Here is a 20,609-nt window from a genome sequence, read left to right as displayed (position 1 = left end):
AAACAAAGCTAACAATTCAGATCCAGTGACCCCCCTTTCTTTAGAACCTTTCTTCTGATCTGAAGAAGGGTCACTAGTCTCGAAACATTGACTCTGCTTTCTCTCTGGAGAAAGTGAGGACTGCAGATGCTGGAGATCAGAACTGAAAATGTGTTGCTGGAAAAGTGCAGCAGGTCAGGCAGCATCCAAGGAACAGGAGATTCAACGTTTCGGGCATAAGCCCTTCTTCAGGATTCCTGAAGAAGGGCTTATGCCCGAAACGTCCAATCTCCTGTTCCTTGGATGCTCCCTGACCTGCTGCGCCTTTCCAGCAACATATTTTCAGCTCTGCTTTCTCTCTCTCCGGAATCAGCCAGACCTGCTGAGTTTCTCCAGCAATTTCTGTCGTCGTTTCAGTCACCGTAATGTTTGATCGCGTGAGTTCACCTTCAGTGATGTTCACTGTGTTTGATTGGTTAAGATGAGTGTGTGACTTGGTGGGTGGTGGCGATGGGGATTGTTAAAGCAACAAGTTAACAAAGCAGGAGGGGGAGCTGGAAATGTGAGTTGGAAGCCCGGAGCAGATATTTTAACACAGCGTACAAAAAAAGGTAAAAACTAGTGACCTAGCCCAAAAGTATAACGTGTGCAATCATCTCCTCAGTCAGACTTGGCTTGACCTATGACGGTTGTTGAGAAATGGTGAAAGCATTTTCTGCTTCTGCTTCTCGTTTCCCCATTGTGCACAATTCTTGCCTTAACCTGCTGCACCTTCCCGTTCATCATCGTCCCACTACAGACCCCACAGCTATAAAAGTAATTTCAGCCATCCCTGCTGTACACTCACAGGTCAACAGTCGACGTTCAACACATTAAATACTAATAAGCAGAAAGACAATAATATTTCACTTATTAAAGTGTTAGATGTGAATGTCCTTAAATCACTTTCTCGGCCAGGATAGCTGCAAGGTAGTTGGTTTTTACTGTCCAGCCTCTCTCAACACCAAGAAACACAGGAAAAAGTCACCTTGTGTCTCTCCCAGTCTTGTATTAAATCAGATTAATTTTGACTTGTTCATCTCTCTCCTGCTGCTGCATTATAATTATTGTGTTTGCTTTCTCTGTACCTCTCACTTATTCATCTGTCTTCAGTTTTTTTTCTGCCTCTTTCATTTTTCTCTTTATCACTCACCTATCTCTAACTGTCACAGGGACATAGGAAATTGGGAACAGGAGGAGGCCATTCAGCCCCTCGAGCCTGCACTGCCATTCAGCCAGCTCAGCACCACTTTCCACACTATCCCCATATCCTTTGATGTAGCTAATGTCCAGAAATCTATCAATCCTGTCCTGAGCGCACTCAACAGTGAGCTTCCACTGCCTTTGGAACAGAGAATTCTCAAAGATTCAGGAATTTCCTCCTCACCTCAATCCTGAATGTCCTGTGTTTTATTCCGAGACTGCGTCCCCTCGTATTCACAAACCCCCTGCCTTTAGGGGAGACACCCTTCCTGCATCTAGCCTTGTGAGAAATTTACATACTTCAATGAGATCACCTCACATTCTTCTCAATGGTAGTGAGTACAGAGCCAGCTCCTCAATCCTTCCCGAGAGCACAGACCCATCATCCCAGGGATCAATCTGGTGAATATTGGTTGCACTCCCTCTTTGCAAATACGGAAAGAGAACAAAACTGTGCACAGTACTCCAGGTGAAACCTCACTGAGGCTTGAACTACATGCAGCAGCTTCAGTGCAGGACCCTGACCCTCTTCCAAGAAAAACCCGCGATATGTGCCTTCCTAGTTGCTTGCTGCACCTGCCACCTGTCCTCTCTCACTTCCTCTCCTGCCCTCTCGCTTGCCTTCTTTCTGCTTGTCTCTCACCCTGTGTTCTAGTTGCTCCATTCCTTATACTGTATCTGCTGTTGCGCCACCCCCTCCCCGATTATTCCTTTCTGATATCTCTTTATCTCTATCTGCCCTTTTTCACCTACCTGGTTATTCCCTCCTCTCTTCCACCAGCACCATCTTCCTTTAATATCTTTTTTACCTCCTGGGATTAGGTCAGTCGACCTGCCAATTTTCTGCATCCCCCCCACTCAACAAATTCTTGACACGTACTATTTTAGCAAGTTGTTCAAATGTCTTTTCTAATCACAGGAATTTGATGGAGTTGTATTAACCAGTCTGCTAAAAATAGCACCTGTTCTAATGTTCCTCTCGATCATTATCCTCGCTATCCCCATCTCTCTGGATTGCTTCGTGTTTCTAGCTCTCTTCTCCAGCTCTCTCTCTGAACTCAGTCGCTCACTTTGCCTTTCCTTTTCCCTGTCCTTCCCTCCACGCTCTCAGGCAAAGTTTAATGTGTTTTCTTTTTCACTTTCAAGTAAAATTGCAATCAGTTAGCAAAACAAAATGATTGCTGATGTTCTTGAACCAGTGCTAAAGTAGCTTGTGTCAGATTCCTCTCTTGCTGTTTTGGTGGTGTTAACAAGTTTAAAATAAATCTCAATTGAAGTGGCAGTGAGATGAGTTTGATATTACCCTGTTAAAAGATCTGTGCAATAAGGTTGCCAGTAGAAATGTCTCTGCCACTGGTAACAGCTTTCGTTGTGATGTGTGCTTATGGGTGCTGCCTTAAACACTCAAAGACAGCTTCAGCCTAAAGCACTAAAATCATTTTTCAGACACAACATCAGTCTGACTGCATCAAGCCAGTAACCAATTTCTTTTATTGACCCACGTTGTCTAAACAACTTGTTAAATCACAGAAAACAAGACCTTGGCAAGGGGATTTGAGCAGTGAAATATAAAACAAGAGTAAAATTGGATTGTCTAAATAATGACTTGGACCATTGTTTCCTGTTACAGACTCTCCCACACACTCGCTTGCAGACACATGCTCTTGCACGTACTTGTACCCTCGGTCCCTCGTGCACGCTCTCTCACCCACTCTCCCTTGCGCACTGTCTCACTCAGATGCATGCACTCCCTCATACTTTCCCCGCCATTCTCTCATTTTCTCCTCCTCACTACCTCACTCATGCTCTCTACCTTTGCACTTTCTACCTCTCACGTTCTCTCCCCCTCTTACCCTCACCCCCTTCATGCCCTCACCCCCTCATGCTCTTACCTCCTTGCAGTCTCGCCCCCTTGCCATCTCTCCCCCTCATGCTCTCTCTACCCTCTCCTCGCACTCTCTCCCCCTTGCACCCTGTCCCTCTCGTGCTGTCTCCCCCTCGTACTCTCTCTACCCCTCCTCTCTTGCGCTCTCTCCCCCCCATGCACCCTCCTCCTCAAGCTCTCTCTATCCTTCCTCACTCTCTCCCTCCCTCATGCACTCTCCCCCCCCCTTCAGACTCTCTTTTCCCCACCCACACCGGCTCACCCTCTCCCGCTGTCCCCCTCGTGCTCTCGCCCCCCTCACATTCCTCCCCCTCCTTGCTCTTTCTTGCCATTTGGCTCACTCTCTCCCCCTCACACTCTCTGCTCCTTGTATGCTGTCCCACTTGCACGCTGTTCCCCTCACTCTCTTTCCTCTTCATGCTCACCCCCATACGTTATCTCCCTCACACACACACTCCCTCACACTATCTCTCCTGCTGGCTGTGTCCCTCGCACTCTCATGTTGCAGGATTTTGACCCCAGGACTCTGAATCAGAAATTGTTCTATCTATAAGTGGAGTTGGTGTGTGTCTCAGATGGGAATTTGGGGGTGTAGATGCTCCAATGGCCTTCAGTCAGTGTCCTCCTGCCTGACCTTGGGGCAGATGAGGAGAAGCAGAGCACAGGTCTGAATGGAGGGAAGGGCACAGGACCTGGTAAACAAATAAACAGGCACCAAAGACAGAGGGCAGAGAGCAAACAGGCCTTCAGGACTCTGGTGAACAGGGGGTGGAACATCCGAATGCAGATAGACAGAGAGAGGCAGAACAAGCCCACTCAGCCTGCAACCTACTGTGAGTTTCAGTTAGAAGGTGCCAGATATTTGCTTTGTAAACACAAACAGATTAACAGTGCTGGAGCTTTAATCGTCTTAGTCTGGTGTTTCGACATGGAACAGAACGAGCTGTGATCGAGCTGTGAAACTCTATTCCACACTGAACAAGTAAACTATAATTAAAGGCACAGTGTGGCTAATCTGGTCAATACAGCCCTATTTACCCTTATAAACGAACAAAGCCACACAGATCCAGCGTTGCGACAGTGACAAACACGGAAAGAAATGCCTGGTTGTCTAGGAAGTGACATCCAGAGATTGTGAAAGGCGCTGTCTCAATGCAAAGTTAAAAAAAAATCACACAACACCAGGTTATAGTCCAACAGGTTTAATTGGAAGCACTAGCTTTCGGAGCGACGCTCCTTCATCAGGTGATTGTGGAGGACACAATTGTAAGACACAGAATTTATAGCAAACGTTTATAGTGTGATATAACTGAAATTATACAGTGAAAAATTGAGCCCTCCACAACCACCTGATGAAGGAGTGGCGTTCTGAAAGCTAGTGCTTCCGATTAAACCTGTGGGCTATAACCTGGTGTTCTGTGATTTTTAACTTTGTCCACCCCAGTCCAACACCGGCATCTCCACATCATGTCTCTATGCAAGGTTTTGTTGTTGGTCAGTTTGGCAAAATCAGCTCAATCTCTGCAAACAGGGGCCATTAAGGTTTGGTGCGTAGGTGTGAGCCGAATGATTCAGTCTTTGGTCTTTAATCTTTACGCAGTGCTGTTCATTAAGCTGCCCAATGTAGCTTAAACCAGCGACATGGATCTGTGTCCTCAAGAGAGCTACCCTCCACATTCAGTCTTCCAATTCTTCATGGGGCGTGGGCATCGCTGGCTGGTCCAGCTCTTACTGCCCATCCACAATTACCCTGGAGGAGGTAGTGAGGTGTTCACTTGAACCACTCCTGGGGATGGGAAGTATATTCTGGCCCAGTCAGCGATGCCCATATCCTGTGGATGAATAAATAAAAATTGGAGGGGAAGTTGCAAATGGCAGTATTCCTGTGGACCTGTTACTCGCGTCCTTCTGCTATCTCCCACACTGGTAGAGGTTGCAGATTTGGAAGATGAATGCTGGTCTCCACGCTACAGGAAAGATGTTGTGAAACTTGAAAGAGTTCAGAAAAGATTTACAAGGATGTTGCCAGGGATGGAGGGTTTGAGCTACAAGGAGAGGCTGAATAGGCTGGGGCTGTTTTCTCTGGAGCATCAGAGGCTGAGGGGTGACCTTATAGAGGTTTACAAAATTATGAGGGGCATGGATAGGATAAATAGACAAAGTCTTTTCCCTGGGGTCAGGGAGTCCAGAACAAGGGGCATAAATTTAGGGTGAGAGCTGAAAGATTTAAAAGGGTTTAAGGGACAACTTTTTCACGCAGAGGGTGGTGCGTGTATGGAATGAACTGCCAGAGGAAATGGTGGGGGCTGGTACAATTACAACATTTGAAAGGCAGCTGGATAGGTATATCCATAAAAAGAGTTTAGACAGAGATGGGCCAAGTGCTTGGCAAATTGGACGAGATTAGTTTAGGATATCTGGTCGGCTTGGATAGAGGGGTCTATTTCCATGCTGTACAGCCATACACTTCTGTTATCCAAGGAGCCTTAATGAGTTAGGTTGGGGATAGGGTTAATTGAGTTAGGTGGGGGTTAAGGTTAACTGATGAGTTAGGTCAGGGTTAGGATTGATTGATGTGTTAGGTCGGGGTTAGGGTTGATTGATTGATGCATTAGGTCAGGGTTAGGGTTGGTTGATGAGTTAGGTCAGGGTTAGGGTTGATTGAGTTGGATTGGCATTAGGGTTGATTCATTAATGAGTTAAGTTGGGGTTAGGATGATTGATGAGCTAGGTTGGGGTTAGGGTTGGTTGATTGCGTTAGGTTGGGCTTAGGGTTGATTCATTGATGAGTTAAGTCGAGGTTAGGGTTGATTGATGAGTTAGGTTGGGGTTAGAGTTAATTGAGTTAGATCGGGGTTAGGGTTGATTGATGAGTTAGGTTGGGGTTAGAGTTAATTGAGTTAGATCGGGATTAAGGTTGATTCATTGATGAGTTAAGTTGGGGTTAGGTTTGGTTGATTGAGTTAGGTTGGGGCTAGGGTTGATTGAGTTAGATCAGGGTTAGGGTTGATTGATGAGTTAGGTCAGGGGTAGGATTGATTCATTGATGAGTTAGGTCAGGGTTAGGGTTGATTCATTGATGAGTTAGGTCAGGGTTAGGGTTGATTTGTCCTGGAGCACAGGTTTTCCCTTCCTCCTTGTTCAAAAACAACAGCAGTTTGCATTTGCATAGTGCCTTTGACATAGTGGAATTTTGTTTCACAGGAGCCTCGTTGGCGAACATGCAATGCTGAGCCACCTAAGAAGGTGTTAGGACCCAAGCCTGATCAAACAGGGATCAGTTTTAAAGTGTGTTTTAAAGAAGTGGAATTGAGATTTAGGGATTGAAGGGCTGAGGTCACGCCCTTGGTAGTTGAAGGTATGACAGCCACAACAGATCACAGGAGACCAGACATTAATATCGCAAAGAGTGGTGCAGATCTGGAAGGAGTGGAGGGCGAAGGCATGGAGGGATTTGAAAACAAGAGTGAGAATTTTAAAACCACGACATTGCTCAAACCAGAGTCAGTGTAGGTTGGCTGGCGCTGATATTGGAAGGGCTGTGATCTCGGAGGGCTCGAGGAGGTTAGAGAGGTAAGGAGGGATTTGAAAACAAGGCTGAGAATTTCCAAATCAAATTGTTGCCAGACCAGACGGCAATGTAGGTCAGCGAGTAATCCTCAGTATGCTGTTCTAACGAGGTGTTAGTCTGATTGTGAGGCTTTGCTTCCATTAAAATAACTCACCAAGAAACACACACTTTAATGTGTTAAGTGTTCATCTGCTAAATCTCGCTAGCAGTGAGATGTCACCTTTCTCCCCTTGGTACAGCAACTTGCATTGCTCTGTCAGTGCTCTGTGGTGTGGAACATTTAGCACCCATCTCTCAAAGTTGAACAGAGAGACCCCCCCCACCCAAGAGGGGGTATAACTTTGTCAATATTCTGTGAGCTGTGACTCAACAGTGTCATTAATGCAAGGGTTTGGGAGTCTGTAGTTACAAGATGGTCATCAATCAACTTATGAGGAAATTCAGGAGTAACAGCGGGAACTCCTTTATTGGGAGAGGGGTTTCAGTTTATTTTTTCACGGATGTAAGCATCACTGGAAAGCCAGATATTCATTGGCTGTCCCTGATTATTCTTGCACTGATAACTAACCTCTTAAATGGCCCAGTAAAGAGTGGGCCTGGAGTCACTTGTAGGCCAGACTGGGTAAGGATGGTAGATCTCTACTGCCAAAGGACTTGAGTGAGCCAATGTTTTGGGGGAAAATGACAATTGATGATGGCTTCACAGTCACCGTTATGGAGATTAGCTTGCAATTTCAGATTTGCATTGAGTGACCTGTGTTGTAGAGGGGTCAGTTAGCTCAGTAGGCTGGATAGTTGGCTTGTGATGCCAGTGGCATGGGTTCAATTCCCACACCAGCTGAGGTGACCATGAAGGGCTCTCCTTCTCAACCATTTTCTTCATCTGAGGTGTAGTGACCCTCAGGTTAAACTCACTGTCTCTAATGTGAGAGCAGTCCGAAGGTCTGGTTGGACTTTGGCAACTTTATCATTACCTAGAGCATGAGTTTGGGCCTCTGGATTAATAATCAACTGTCATTTCCAGTATTCTCCTCCATTTAACAACCCCTCACACGTGCACACACATACCTCTGCTCCCAGAGGGAGTCTTTGACATGAACAGCGTAGAGGCATTTTAAATAGAAGCTGAATAAACACACAAAGGTATACTGATTGGGTGAAATAGAGCATAAGTACCAGCATCGACCTGTTGGGTCGAAGGGTCTTTTTTTGTGCTGTTTTTCCACCTCCTTTTTACGTGAAACCCAAAATAGTTTGGCAAGTGTAGGAATTCACAGTGACTTCTCTTGGATGTTGCAATGTATCACCTGCTCCCTGCCATCTGTACGTAGGAGGGACAGAGACATCAAAACCCCACCTCTTGTTGAAGATGGAATACCGATGGAGTTATGGAAGTTTGATCTCGGTACTGTTTTGTTTTGTGGAGTTGGTCTGTTAGTGGAGAACAGGAACCAATGGGTGCATGTGTCACTGCAATATCTTGATCGTCCAGGAATAAAGCAGCATCTTGTTCCCTGAGCACCTACAAACAGCAAAGAGCTGTCCAACTGCACACTGCCCCGGCGATTATAATGAAGGGCTTATACCTGAAACATTGACTTTCCTGCTCCTTGGATGCTGCCTGACCTGCTGTGCTTTTCCAGCGCCACACTCTTCAACTCTGATCTCCAGCCTCTGCAGTCCTCACTTTCTGCAGTCCTCACTTTCTGCTATAGTCAAGGGATTATTCGTCACCTTCCATTGTCTTGAGATCAGCATCTCGTGGACCTTGTTCCATCTCGCAGAGTGCTCACTGACATATGCGGGTTCATAACATAACTCCTCAGAGGGTGCTATCACATCACCAAGTCACCCTTTATTTAGACAAGCCACACCGACACCTCACCCATCCCTTCCCGTGACCACCACCTACCCCAAGTGTACTAGAGCCTGTGGTAGCCCCATTGGTCTGTCCAGCAACCTACAGATTCACCCAGAGAGTGGGAGAGAGTCATCCTTGTCCGCGTGGGACCACCGATGACTTACAGGTGGAGAATCATTGATAGTGATCCAGTTCCCTCAGAGTCAGCTCTCAGAGTGAGCAGAATCTCTGACACTCCTGTTTCTATCTTTCAGCCAGGACTCCCTGATTGGACCAGGCTAATGGCCCCAATCAGGGAACTCTTATTCTATGAGGTCTGTCTGGCTGACCTCGTTACAATCACTGCAGTTCAGTTGGGCCTTGCTGGATGCCATCACATTGTTCTGAGCTTTCTGAACACAGTGTAACATGCAGCTTTTGAACGGAGCTATCGAGTCACGCACCAAATGGGGCATCCATTGCCTCGATGATTGTCGCTCCTACAAATGATCACTCTTCCATGACCTCTGTGCTCCTCTGGTTCTGACGTCTTACATGGCCCCAACATCTGCCGCTTCACCGTCGGTGACTGTACCTTCAGCTGCTAATCTCTGGGACGCTGCCCCTGAATCTCGCTGTCTCTCCTTTCAAAAAAGCTCCACGGAGCCCAAACCTCTTTGGCCACCCATCCCAATATTGCCTCATCTGTGTCTGTCTGAAGTTATGGCACTGCTGTGAACTGCCGTTGAACCTTCAGTGGTGCTACACAAATGCACATTGTCTTTGTTAGACAACGTCCTAATTTAGCTGTCTCTTGGCAAGAGCCCAGTTCGGGAACTGGAGACAGCAGACCGGAAAATCCAATACCTTTTTCACTTCTTGGAAATGTTAAAAATAAAAGACTACACATTTCCCTTTACTCCCCACAGTGCTTCAAAACCAGCGCTAACTTTTAGAGGCAGTTCCAAGGCATGCTCTTGACTCCTACAACACTCAAAAGGCCCTTTGGCCCTTTGAGTCTGTGCTGACACACTACATGAACACCACTTTCTAACACTTTAGCCATAGTTTTGAATGTTACAACAATTGCTCAAGTGCTTTTTAAAGGTTAGTGAGGTTTCCCATCTCAACTACCCTCGGAGGCGGTACATTCTCACAAACCATGGCAGAGTGCCAACTGGGTGTCGGAACTGGATGGTTCCAAGTGAAGCCGTCAACCCAGCGATTGTCCCGCAGAGTCTAGGATTCAAACTGGATGCTGCTGTCGTGGAAGAAAAGGAGCAAAAATTAAAATAATGATAGGACTGTTCAAAATGAGAGACGAAAACAGAAATTGCTGGAAAAGCTCAGCAGGTCTGACAGCACCTGTGGAGAGAAAGCAGAGATAACGTTTCGGGTCCAGTAACCCTTCCTCAGAACCCGAGGTCTACTTTCTCTCCACGAACGCAGCCAGAACTGCTGAGCCTTTCCAGCTAGTTCTGTTTTGGTTTCTGATTGCCAGCAGACACGTGTTTCAAAGAAAAAGTGACAAAAGTCCTGTGAACAGCAGGGAGGAGAATGGCTGTTTGATAAGCAAGGCATTGGACAAATGTTTGGTGAAACCTCCAGGAACACACACATTCGGATTTGGCACTCCAGATTAGAGCATCAATTCGGCTCAGTTCATCTGAGTCTTTTCTGGGCTGGCTGAAGGAGGAAACGTGATTGCAAAAGCTGCCAGATTCTCTCTCTTCAAACAAAACCCAACAACTTCACTGGTACCTTTCAGCTTGGGGCCTTGGAAGTGGCTATGACACAGGGCCCCCCCCGAACAGTATCATATGTTTCACTGGCTTATTTATGAGGACAGGTTTCATGGACTTGGTTTGTATCCTCTCAAGGGTCAAACTGAAAGAAAACCGTGTGATAAAGTACACGGACACCTGGGAGAAGTAGGCCATTCGTCCCGTCAAGCCAGCCCCACCGACCCCAACAAAATCATGGCCGATTCGATTTTGCCCACAGCTCCATGTTTCTGCCCTTTGACTCCCTCATCATCAAAAATTCTATCCACCTCTACGTTCAAAATATTCAATGGCCCTGCCTCCAACCTTCTCTGGGGAAGAGGTGTTCAAAGACCCTCAACCCTGTGAGGTTTTAATTCCTTTCTTGGTCTGAAATGGGAAGAACCCTGGTTTTTAAATGGCGGCCTGTAGTCCTCATCCATCCCCCCACACAAGGAAGCATCTGTTCAGCATCTCGGTAGTCCTGAAGAAGCTGGTTCCTCTGGTGTGCGGAAGTCCAGACCAAGTGGGGAGAAACAAACAAAAGTCAGGAAATGCTTTCCACAGCTGGAATTCTCTCCGACAAAAGGCTGTATCTGTTGAAAAGTTAAAGACTAAAGTCTATAGATGTTTGCGACAATCATAAAGTTTGTATAAAATTTTACAGCGTACAAAGATGGCCGTTGTCCTGCAATGCCCATGCTTTGATCGTGAAGCATCTATCTACTCCAAAACATATGCAGGTTCGGGTGGATTGGCCACACTAAAATGCCCACAGTGACCAGGGATGTGTAGGCTAGGCAGGTTAGCCATGAGAAATGCAGGGTTACAGGACTGAGTAGGGCTGAGTCTGGGTGGGAATGCTCTTCGGTGGGTTGGTCTGGACTCAATGGGCTGAATGGCCTGCTTCCACACTGTAGGGATTCTATAATTCGACTCTAATCCTGTTTTATAGCACTTGATCCATATCCTTGTGTGTTAAGGCATTTTAAATCCCCATCGAAGAACGTCCTCAATGTATAATAGTTCCTGCCTCTACTGCCCCCTTCAGGCAGTGAGTTTCAGATATCCACCACCCTTCAGAGGAAACCATTTCCCCTTTGCCCCTCTAAATCCTTTATGCCCACCGGGGATTTGAATTAATTAATTAGTTGTTAGTTAAGGACAAGGTTCAAAGGCTAGGACATGGTGTTGAGGTGTCATTCCTCTAACAGTAAGGTTCAAGGGGCTGAATGGCCTCCTCCCTGTGAAGGGATCCTACTGCTTCTATCCACCCCACCTGTGAATCTAGTTTCCACTCAGCCGTCTGACAGTGTTCAAGGGCACTGACAGTTACACCCAGACATCCATCAGCAAAACAATTAGACAAATCTGAGGGGATTTATTTCCGTTTAATGGGTATCATTCTGTTCCTAGTATTTTCTTCAGATTCGCAGTCTGTGCTGAGGGTGGCATTGAGCAGCGTTGGAAATTAAAATTGGAGGAAGTATGAAAAGATTCAAGTTAAATGTAACAAGCCTTTTTTTTTCCTTAAAACCATGAAAAATTAATAACCCATTAAATGAGCGTTGAATTATTAATACACACCATCAAATGCCTGCTAAGATGGCACGTTCAGCCTGCATGCCCTTTCTCTTATTTTAGTCCCATTAAGAATTACTCTGTCAAATCACACTTAACCTTTCAAGCTCTGAATCACCAGTTGCCCTGCAGTGTAGCCTCAGACTTGTGTTAATTGCTGGCAATGGAAATGATCCCAGCTGATAGTATTACTGGACAAGTCAGAACTGGCTGAAACTTGGCTTGAGAGATCATATATTTAATTTTTGCAGTTGTTTAGTCACAGATATACATTCACACAAGGCAGCAGACACTCTAGAACAATAGGACATAAGTTGCTTACACAAAAGAAAAAGAGAACAAACAAAACTGTGGCCAGCAGAGAGAGAGATTTTAGCACAAGTGTCAAAACAAAGTTTCAACCATTTTCCCAACGTCATCCTTTACAGAGAATCAATCCCAAAGAAATGTCACCCCAATCTCAGCTTTGAAGACTTTACTTTCCTTCCACAGTCTCTTTGTCTCAGAGACAGTTTTGTAAATCATCTCCAAGTCAACCAGCCTGAACCTTTCACAGTTTGGATGGTCTAACCTCCTCGTTGTAAGAACTTGAAGATTTCTATCCAAACTCTCCTGGCTTAGAAGACTCACAGGCTAGAAATAACTTCTGGTGAGGTGACTTGTCTCCTTGAACTGAATTGAACTGAGAAACTTGTTTTTTCTGCGAGGATATGAACTGTTCTCTTCTGAAATAAAACTTAGAATCTTCTGTTCTGAGCTCAGAACTGAAATGATTGCCTTACTGTGTTCATCTGTCATAACCTCAATATTCTAAATATTTTATCCATTAACACCACCGATGTCCAATGGGTAGTTGGACCATGAGACATTGGAGCAGAAGTAGACCATTCCGCCCCATCGAGTCAGCTCTGCCATTCAATGAGATCACGGTGCTTCTGATAATCCTCAACTTTGATTTCTAGCTTTTCCCCCATTGTGTTCCCCATTGGTTCTCTTAATGATTAAAAATCTGTCTACCTCAGCCTTGAAAATGCTTAAAGATCCAGCTTCAGCCATCCTTTTTGGTAAAGAATTTCACAGATCCACAACTTTCCATGGGAAGTAATTCCTCCTCATCTCTGTCATAAATGTGTGATCCCTTATTGTGTCCGGCCTTGGATTCCCCCCGTGGGGAAACAACCTTGCTGCAGCTATTCTGTTAAGCCCTCTAAGAATCTGGTATGTTTCAATATAGTCACCTCTCATTCTTGTATATTCCAATGAGTACAGGCCCAATCTAATAATCTTCACGCAACAATCCCTCCATACCCGGGATTAGCCTAACAAGCCTTCTTTGGAATACCTCCAATGCCAGGATATCTTTCCTTAGATACAGGGCCCAAAACTGTTTCCTGTATTCCAACAGTGGGCTGAGTAGTGCCTTGTGCAGCATTGATCTCTGTGGCAGTCCATTCGTTTCAGATTGTCAGACTGAAACTGTCTCCCTTACTCAAACTGTCTGTCTTCTATTGGTTAGCCAATCCTCAGTGCATTCCAGTAAAGCAGCTCCAGCAACAGGGGCTCTATCTAAATAAGCAGTCTAATCTACTCATTAACCACCTTGTGAAAATCCAAATATATTACATCCACTGCTTCCCTTTAATCTATCCTGCTTGTTATCTCCTCAAAGAGTTCCACTAAATTTGGCAGGCATGATATTCCCTACATGAAGCCATGCTGCCTCTGTTTGATCATGTTATGTGCTTCTAAATGCTTTCCTATTGTATCCTTTATAATAGACTCTAACATTTTCCCAATTAAGACACTGAGCTAACTGGCCTCCAGTTACCTGCTTTTGTCTTATTTCCTTTCTATGTAAAGGTATTACATTGACAGTTTTCCAAGAGAGTCTAGAGTTCCTGTAATGATTATTACCAGTGTGTCCACCGTCTCCATTGCAACTTTGTTTTTAATATCCTATCCATCAGGTCCAAGGGATTTATGAATCTTTATCCCCATTAGTTGCCCTAGCACTTTTTCTTGAGAGACAGTTATTGCATTTAGCTACTCTCCTCCTTTTGCCCCTTGAGTGTTTAATAATTTTGAGATTCTATTGGCGTCTTCCCCTGTGAAGACTGATGCAAAGTATTGATTTGACTCCTTGCCTTTTCCTAGTTTCCCATTATTATTTCCCCAGCCTCATTCTCACCCTATGTTCACTTTGGCTTCTTTCTTCCTTTTATTGACATTTTTAAAAAGCTCTTACTATCCATCTTAATATTACTTGCGAGTTTACTTTCACAGTTTAGTTTCTCCCTCTTCATTTTTTCTTGGCTGTTTTATGTTGGCTTTTAAAATTTTCCTAATCTGCTGGCTGCTACATTGTATGCTTGTTCCTCCTAATCTGATGCTACCCTTAACTTCCCTGGTTAACCATGGTTACCTTATCCCATTCCTAGACTCCTTCCTCCTTCATGGAATATATCTTTGCTGTGAGCCATGAACTGTTTTCTCAAATATCTGACTTTGTTTCTCAATCATTTTCACTGCTCAGCTCTTTTCCCAGTCCACTCCATCCAGTTCTGCCCTCATTGCTTTGCCTTTTCACTTATTTATGTTTAGCTCAGTTGCTCATGACTCAGGTTCCCCTGTCTAAAACTGAAAGCTAAACTCGACCATGTCATGGTCACTATTTCTAAGGGTTTTTTGACTGTGCCATCCTGCAACATTACACATCCCCAGAGATAGTTGACCGAAATCACATGTTGTCTTAGAAATGATGGATTTAATTCATTGTCCAAATGATTTTGTACTCTCTTAGCAAAACAAATCAAAATCCATCCTTATTTTAAAAATCCACATTCCAAAAATCATGAGTCGAGAGTATGTGGTGCTGGAAAAGCACAGCCGGTCAGGCAGCATCCGAGGAGCAGGAGAATTGATGTTTCGGGCATAAGATCTTCATCATTCCTGACGATGCCTGACCTGCTGCGCTTTTCCAGCTCCACACTTTCGACTCTGATCACCAGCATCTGCAGTTCTCACTTTCTCCAAAGATCATGAGAATATGATGTTTACCCCAGTGGTGTTGGTTTGGGTGGTACTGCATCTGGGATTCTGTGGATGTTGGCAAAACTGATTCCTCACTTAAGCAAGGGAGGAGATTGTTGGGGGCCCAGGTGGAGATATTTAACACTTGGCTAGTGACAGGTGAAGTGCCAGAAGACGGGAGGATAGCTAATGTGGTTCCTTTGTTCAAGAAAGGCAGCAGGTATAGGCCAGGTAATTACAGACCAGTTAGTCTGACAGCAGTGGTCAAGAAATCATTGGACAAAATTTAGAAAGGACAGGATTAATCAATACTTGAAAAGGCAGAGATTGATCGGGGTAGCCAGCACAGACTTGTTAGAGGGAGAGTCTGTCTGACTAATTTAATTGAGTGTTTTGAAAAGGTGACTAAATATATTGATGAGAGTAGTGCAGTTGATGTAGTTCACTTGGACTTCAGTAAGGCCTCTGGCAGGGTTCTACATGGGAGGCTGATCCAAAACGTAAGAGACCATGGATTCCAAGGCAAGTGGTGAACTGGATCCAAAGTTGGCTTGCAAAGAGAAGGCTGAGGGTGATGGTGGAGGGTTGTTTTCACGATTGGAAGCCTGCAACCAGCGGCTTACCACAGGGATCAATGCTGGGACCCTCGCTGTTTGCTATGTGCATCAATAACTTGGAAGTGAATGTCGAATGTATAATTTGTAAGCTTGCAGATGACACAAAAATTGGTGGGTGTTGTTGACAGATAGTCTCAGGCTATCACAAGGTTGATTTTGATGAGTTGATCAATTGGGTAGAGCAATGGCACTAATAAGTGTGAGGTGATGCATTTTGGGACATCTAATATGGAAGGATGCACACAATGAATGGCAGGTCCCTAGGGAGTACAAGTCCATTGATCCCTGAAGGTGTCAGCACAGGTAGACAGGGTGGGAAAGCAGGCATACGGGCTGCTTGCCTTCATTAGCCAGTGCATAAAATATAAGAGCAAGGAAGCCTTGTTACAACTTTATAAAACGTTAGTTAGGCCACAGATGGAATACTGTGTGCAGTTCAGTCGCCTCATTGTCAGAAGGATGTGGATGCACTGGAGAGGGTGCAGAGGAGATTCACCAGGATGCTGACTGGGATGAGAAGTTTCTGTTATGAGGAGAGACTGGTTAGGCTGGGTTTGTCATCCCTGGAGCAGAGAAGGCTGAAGGGGGGCAACCGATTGAGGGATACAAAGTGATGAGAGGCATTGACAGAGTTAGGGATGGTGTGATCAGTGTAGAGGCTCACCAGGTTAGGGGAGAGGAAAATTGACCAAGATCCTTCTGCCCGTCTCCGTTACTACCTTGTTGACATTTGCACCAGGTGCTGCTGGAAGCTGCTGCATGGGTTAGAGTTCAGGTCAGTTCAAGGTTAAGGAGCAAATGGGATAAGTGTAGTTGGTGTTTGTTGGTCGACACAGATGTGATGGGCTGAAGGGCCTGTTTTCATGCTATATGATTCTTTGACTCGATTATAGTGCTCAGCCGCTTTCCCTGTTGATTTGCTTCCTCAAGGTACCCCTTTATGACCAGCCACACTGCCTTGAGTTACCTAAGGGATTCTGTGCCTGAGGAGTGATCATTGGGTTGGGCTACAGTGAGGTGCCAACAGTGACTGTACAAGGCATTAATGAGACCGCAGCGGGAGGAGTGCGTGTAGTTTTGTTCCCTGTACTTGGGGAGAGAAGTAGTTGCATTGGAGGCAGTTCAAAGTAGGTTCACTGGATTGATCCCAGAGATGAGGGTTTTGTCCAAAGAGGAGAGATTGAGCAGTTTAGGCCGATACTGTCTGGAGTTTAGAAGAATGAGAGGAGATCTCATTGAGATATATGAGATGCTAATGGGGGTTCACAAAGTAGACATGGAGAGGATGTTTCTTCATGTGAGGCAACCTAGAATGAGAGGTGATAGCTTTAGGACAAGAGGTGGAAGATACGTCACTTCTCTCAAAAAGTTGTGAATCGGTGGAAACCACTGCCCCAGAGTGTGGTGGATGCTGGGACATTGAGTACATTTAAGGAGAAGATGGACAGATTTTTAATCAGTAACGGGTTGTAGGGTGTTTGTGAGCATGCATGAAAGTGGAGTTGAGACTGAGCTGAGATCACTCAGGATGGTAGCAAATGGCGCAACAGGCCTGTGGGGCTGAATGGCCTACTCCTGCTCTTAGATCTTAAGTTCTTATGACTACCAAGTATGTTCAAAAGAGGAGGGACAAGACATTCTTAACATCAATATAAACATCCTGTCTTCCCATTTACTTAACCTGTGCTTTGAGCTTATTTACGTTTGTCTTGAAGTCAGCCTGTTACCATCAGCATTGGTGCACACCTACAGAGGAGTATCCCCTCTGCAGACTGAATAAGTGAGGATTTGAATGAGGAATGAATCACCTCGAACTCAGCAAACAAGGAGGCAGCTGCTTGCTTCTACTTACTAAATAATTAGATGAACAGTGATGTTTGTGACATGATATCAAACTAAGGTGCACGCACCAGTTAACAGCTGTTTCATCTAACCCGACATTTTCTTTCTCTCTCTCTTCCTTTCTAAAATATTGTTTCAAAGGCTACCCAAACTTTGTTGCAACGTATGGCCGTGGATACCCTGGATTCGCACCCAGCTACAGCTACCAGTTCCCAGGTACGTAGACCTTGATCGTAGCTTGCAGCGGCTGCCTTAACTCTCTCAAACCCCACCCCCCAGTCACTGTGTTAGTGAGCGTGTAGCGTAAACCATGATGCTCCTGTCTGACTGGATACCACAGTTTTATCCCAGTTCCCTGTGAGAATCTCTGCTGGTTGTTTGTGAGTCATTAGGTGGTGGAGTGTAGGAGCAGGTCGGGATAAAGTGCTGTACTTGGAAAGGAGGGTGAGTTGGCAGATTGCGAAGCTATTGCTTAAATGTCGCAGATTCAATTTAAAGTTAGTTTTACTTTTACACCTCACCTTGCCGTTTGGTTTCACTCACCCTCTGCCAAATAACATTGCTGTCTAAGAGAGTAGGGCCGAACACTAATGCTGTACCTGGAAACCCCAGTGATCCCTCAATCCTCAACACCTGTCCTTCCCCCCAACCAACTTCTCCCCAGGCTTCTCTCTTCTGTATTGGAGCCTGATCTCTGCTCAGTTCCTTTAAAAGCCTTGTTTCTGCCACCCTTGTGACTTAAGAACTTGCCATCTGCAGAAAGACAGTGGCATATCCTCTTGTGAACGTGTTAAATTTAATGGGGTGTTGGCACTGTAGGCAAATTTGGCATCACCTCCCTGCCATCTCAACCAGTGTCCCTGAGACGCTAGTGATGATGGACCAAACACAGCCAGGTGGTTGGCCAAATTATCTCAATGGGCATCAGGGAAGAGTGAACACATTAACAATGGCAACACCATCACACATAGGCCTGGTCAGTCACGGGCAGTGAAATTCCTTCCCTAAAAGTCCTTGAGAAGACCATCTTTTATTAATTATTCATCCATGGAACATAGGCTTGAACGGTTAGACCAACATTTATTGCTCATCCGTAGCTCCCAGAGGGTTCGTTTAAGAATCAACTACATTGATATGACCCTGGGAATCACCTGCAGACCAGTCAAGGTAAGGATAGCATTCCCTTCCCTAGGGGATATTAGTGAGCCAATTAGGTTCCTCCCACCGAAAACCATTGTCACTTGATTCTTAATTCTAGATATTTATTGAATTCAAATTCCACCATCTACCATGGCAGGATTTGAACTCAGGTCCCCAGAATATCACCAGGGTCTCTGGGTTAATTGCCTCGTGATAATACCACTTGGCGTCACCGCCTCAAGGGAGTCTATGACACATGCTAAACATGAGTACATTGGCTGACAGTCGTGTTCTGAGTCGCCTTACTCTTTGTCCCCATACCTAGGGATTTAGCAAGTGCGTCCACGAGAAACAAAATTCCACTCCCAAGTTTGGGAATGCTGTTTCCATTCATTCACATTGTGCAGAAATTCTAATGGGTAGCGTAACACGTTGACCATCAAAATCACCCCCCATCATTGCGCAATACACTCAGAGTAGCCAGCTAACAACCGTTGTCAGGTCAAGACAGCTCTGTACCTTGTGTCTGTCTTCTGATAATGTGTTAGTTTGCAGTTCATGATTAAATGACTGTGTAGCACAGAGAGAGAGAGGGAGAGAGAGAGATGCAGTCTGCTCATGTTTATCTGCACTTTGTGAACATCCTGATCTATCCCGGATGTTCTTACCTTTCTGAGGATTCAGCAGGGTGGGTAGCCCAGATTTATTTTGTAATGAGCTGACCGAGCCATGTAACCTCCAGTGGGGCATTGAAAGGAAAAAAAAAGACAGACCTTTATCTGAAATCGAATTCAGCTTTACTGCCCAAATTCATACGTCGGTGAAGGGTGTTGTGTACTTTGGAGGATGATTATTCTGTCCCTAGCGAGGCATACTCGGAGAGAAATAGATGCCAAGCTCTCAAAATTATTAATGAGATAGCATGCTATTCTGTGAAATTACACTTTAGAAAGTCAATCAGGTCAGCAATGAGGTCACTCAGACTATCCATTCAATTGGATGATGTTATCCAGCTGTAACTAGATGTAAAATTCATTAACTTCTGACTCTTACGATGACTTAAGTTATTCGTTTCTAAGCTTCAGTCATCATAACCTTACCTTTCGTAAAGTTCCTCTGAGTCTGCGCGGCTGTCATCAGCATTAATAGGAAGAGTTAAGTAAAATACATCTTTTAATTCACTCATGGGGATATGGGAGTCTCTGACTAGGCCGAAGTTTTTCGTCCATCTCTAGCTGTCCTAGAGAAAGGCAAGTATCTGGCTGTGGCTCTGGTAGATGTCATGAGGGCCAACTTCATGTCCTCAATTTCTGGGTCAGCGTACCCCATTAGCCATTCACTTGACAGTTCTTGACGGCACGAGGTGGTTGGTTGCGTTTTTAACAGAGTGCCATTACTGAGAGGTCAGCTCATGTTGATACAATCAGTCGGCCGGCCAGGTATAGCTGGGGCTAGTGAAATCTGTGGCATTGTGGTGCGATCATCTGGACTGAACTGTATGTCCTTTGCAGAAATACTGGGTCGATATGATGGTGTTGAGACACTTGGGAGCTGTTGAGATTATAATTGGCTGACCCTTTTCCATAATATTCAGAAGGTTGCCCTTTGACCTTTAGCACCCACAGGGCCTTTTATAGATTCTGGCATTCTCATTCATATAGTGCAGAAAGCCAGCACCAGCTAGCATTAGCCCTTTAAATGCTTGGGACATTTGACTGCAGAACGACTGTTCTACTAGAGTATAGTTGTTGATAACACTTTGGAGTTTAGCAGAATGAGAGGTGATCCCATTGAAAGATGTCATATACTGAAATAGGGGGGTTGGTTAGTTAACTCAGATGCAGAGTGACACCAACATTGCAGGTTCAACTTCCACACCTTATGAGGTTACAATGAAAGTCTCTCTTTCTCAACCTCTTCCTCCTCACCTTAGGTGTGGTAACTCTCAGGATAAACCACCATCTGTCGTCTCTCTCTCTCTCTCTTTCTCTCTCTCTCTCTCTAATGAGACAGCAGCCCCATGATCTGGTAGGACTTTGGCAACTTTGCCTTTATTCTAAGGAGATTCAAAAGGGGAGGCTGAAGGTGGTTCCCTCCTGGGAGTTTCAACATTCAGGAG

At 45.2% G+C, this 20,609-nt stretch overlaps 1 protein-coding gene across 12 annotated transcripts in view; it reads left to right on the top strand.

The window, feature by feature from the left end:
* msi2b (musashi RNA-binding protein 2b) overlaps positions 1–20,609 on the top strand; it is a 556,019-nt gene that overhangs the window by 389,943 nt on the left and 145,467 nt on the right. For all 12 annotated transcript variants that reach the window (XM_060848367.1, XM_060848364.1, XM_060848361.1 and 9 more), the window contains one exon: positions 17,492–17,566. In XM_060848367.1, the coding sequence (XP_060704350.1) occupies positions 17,492–17,566 (75 nt within the window). The remainder of the gene's footprint in view (positions 1–17,491; positions 17,567–20,609) is intronic.

The sequence above is a fragment of the Hemiscyllium ocellatum genome, chromosome 31 (genome assembly GCF_020745735.1).
Source record: "Hemiscyllium ocellatum isolate sHemOce1 chromosome 31, sHemOce1.pat.X.cur, whole genome shotgun sequence".
Taxonomy (NCBI): domain Eukaryota; kingdom Metazoa; phylum Chordata; class Chondrichthyes; order Orectolobiformes; family Hemiscylliidae; genus Hemiscyllium; species Hemiscyllium ocellatum.
The sequence above is the reverse complement of the archived record's forward strand: the minus strand, read 5'-3'. Positions and strand labels throughout refer to the sequence as shown.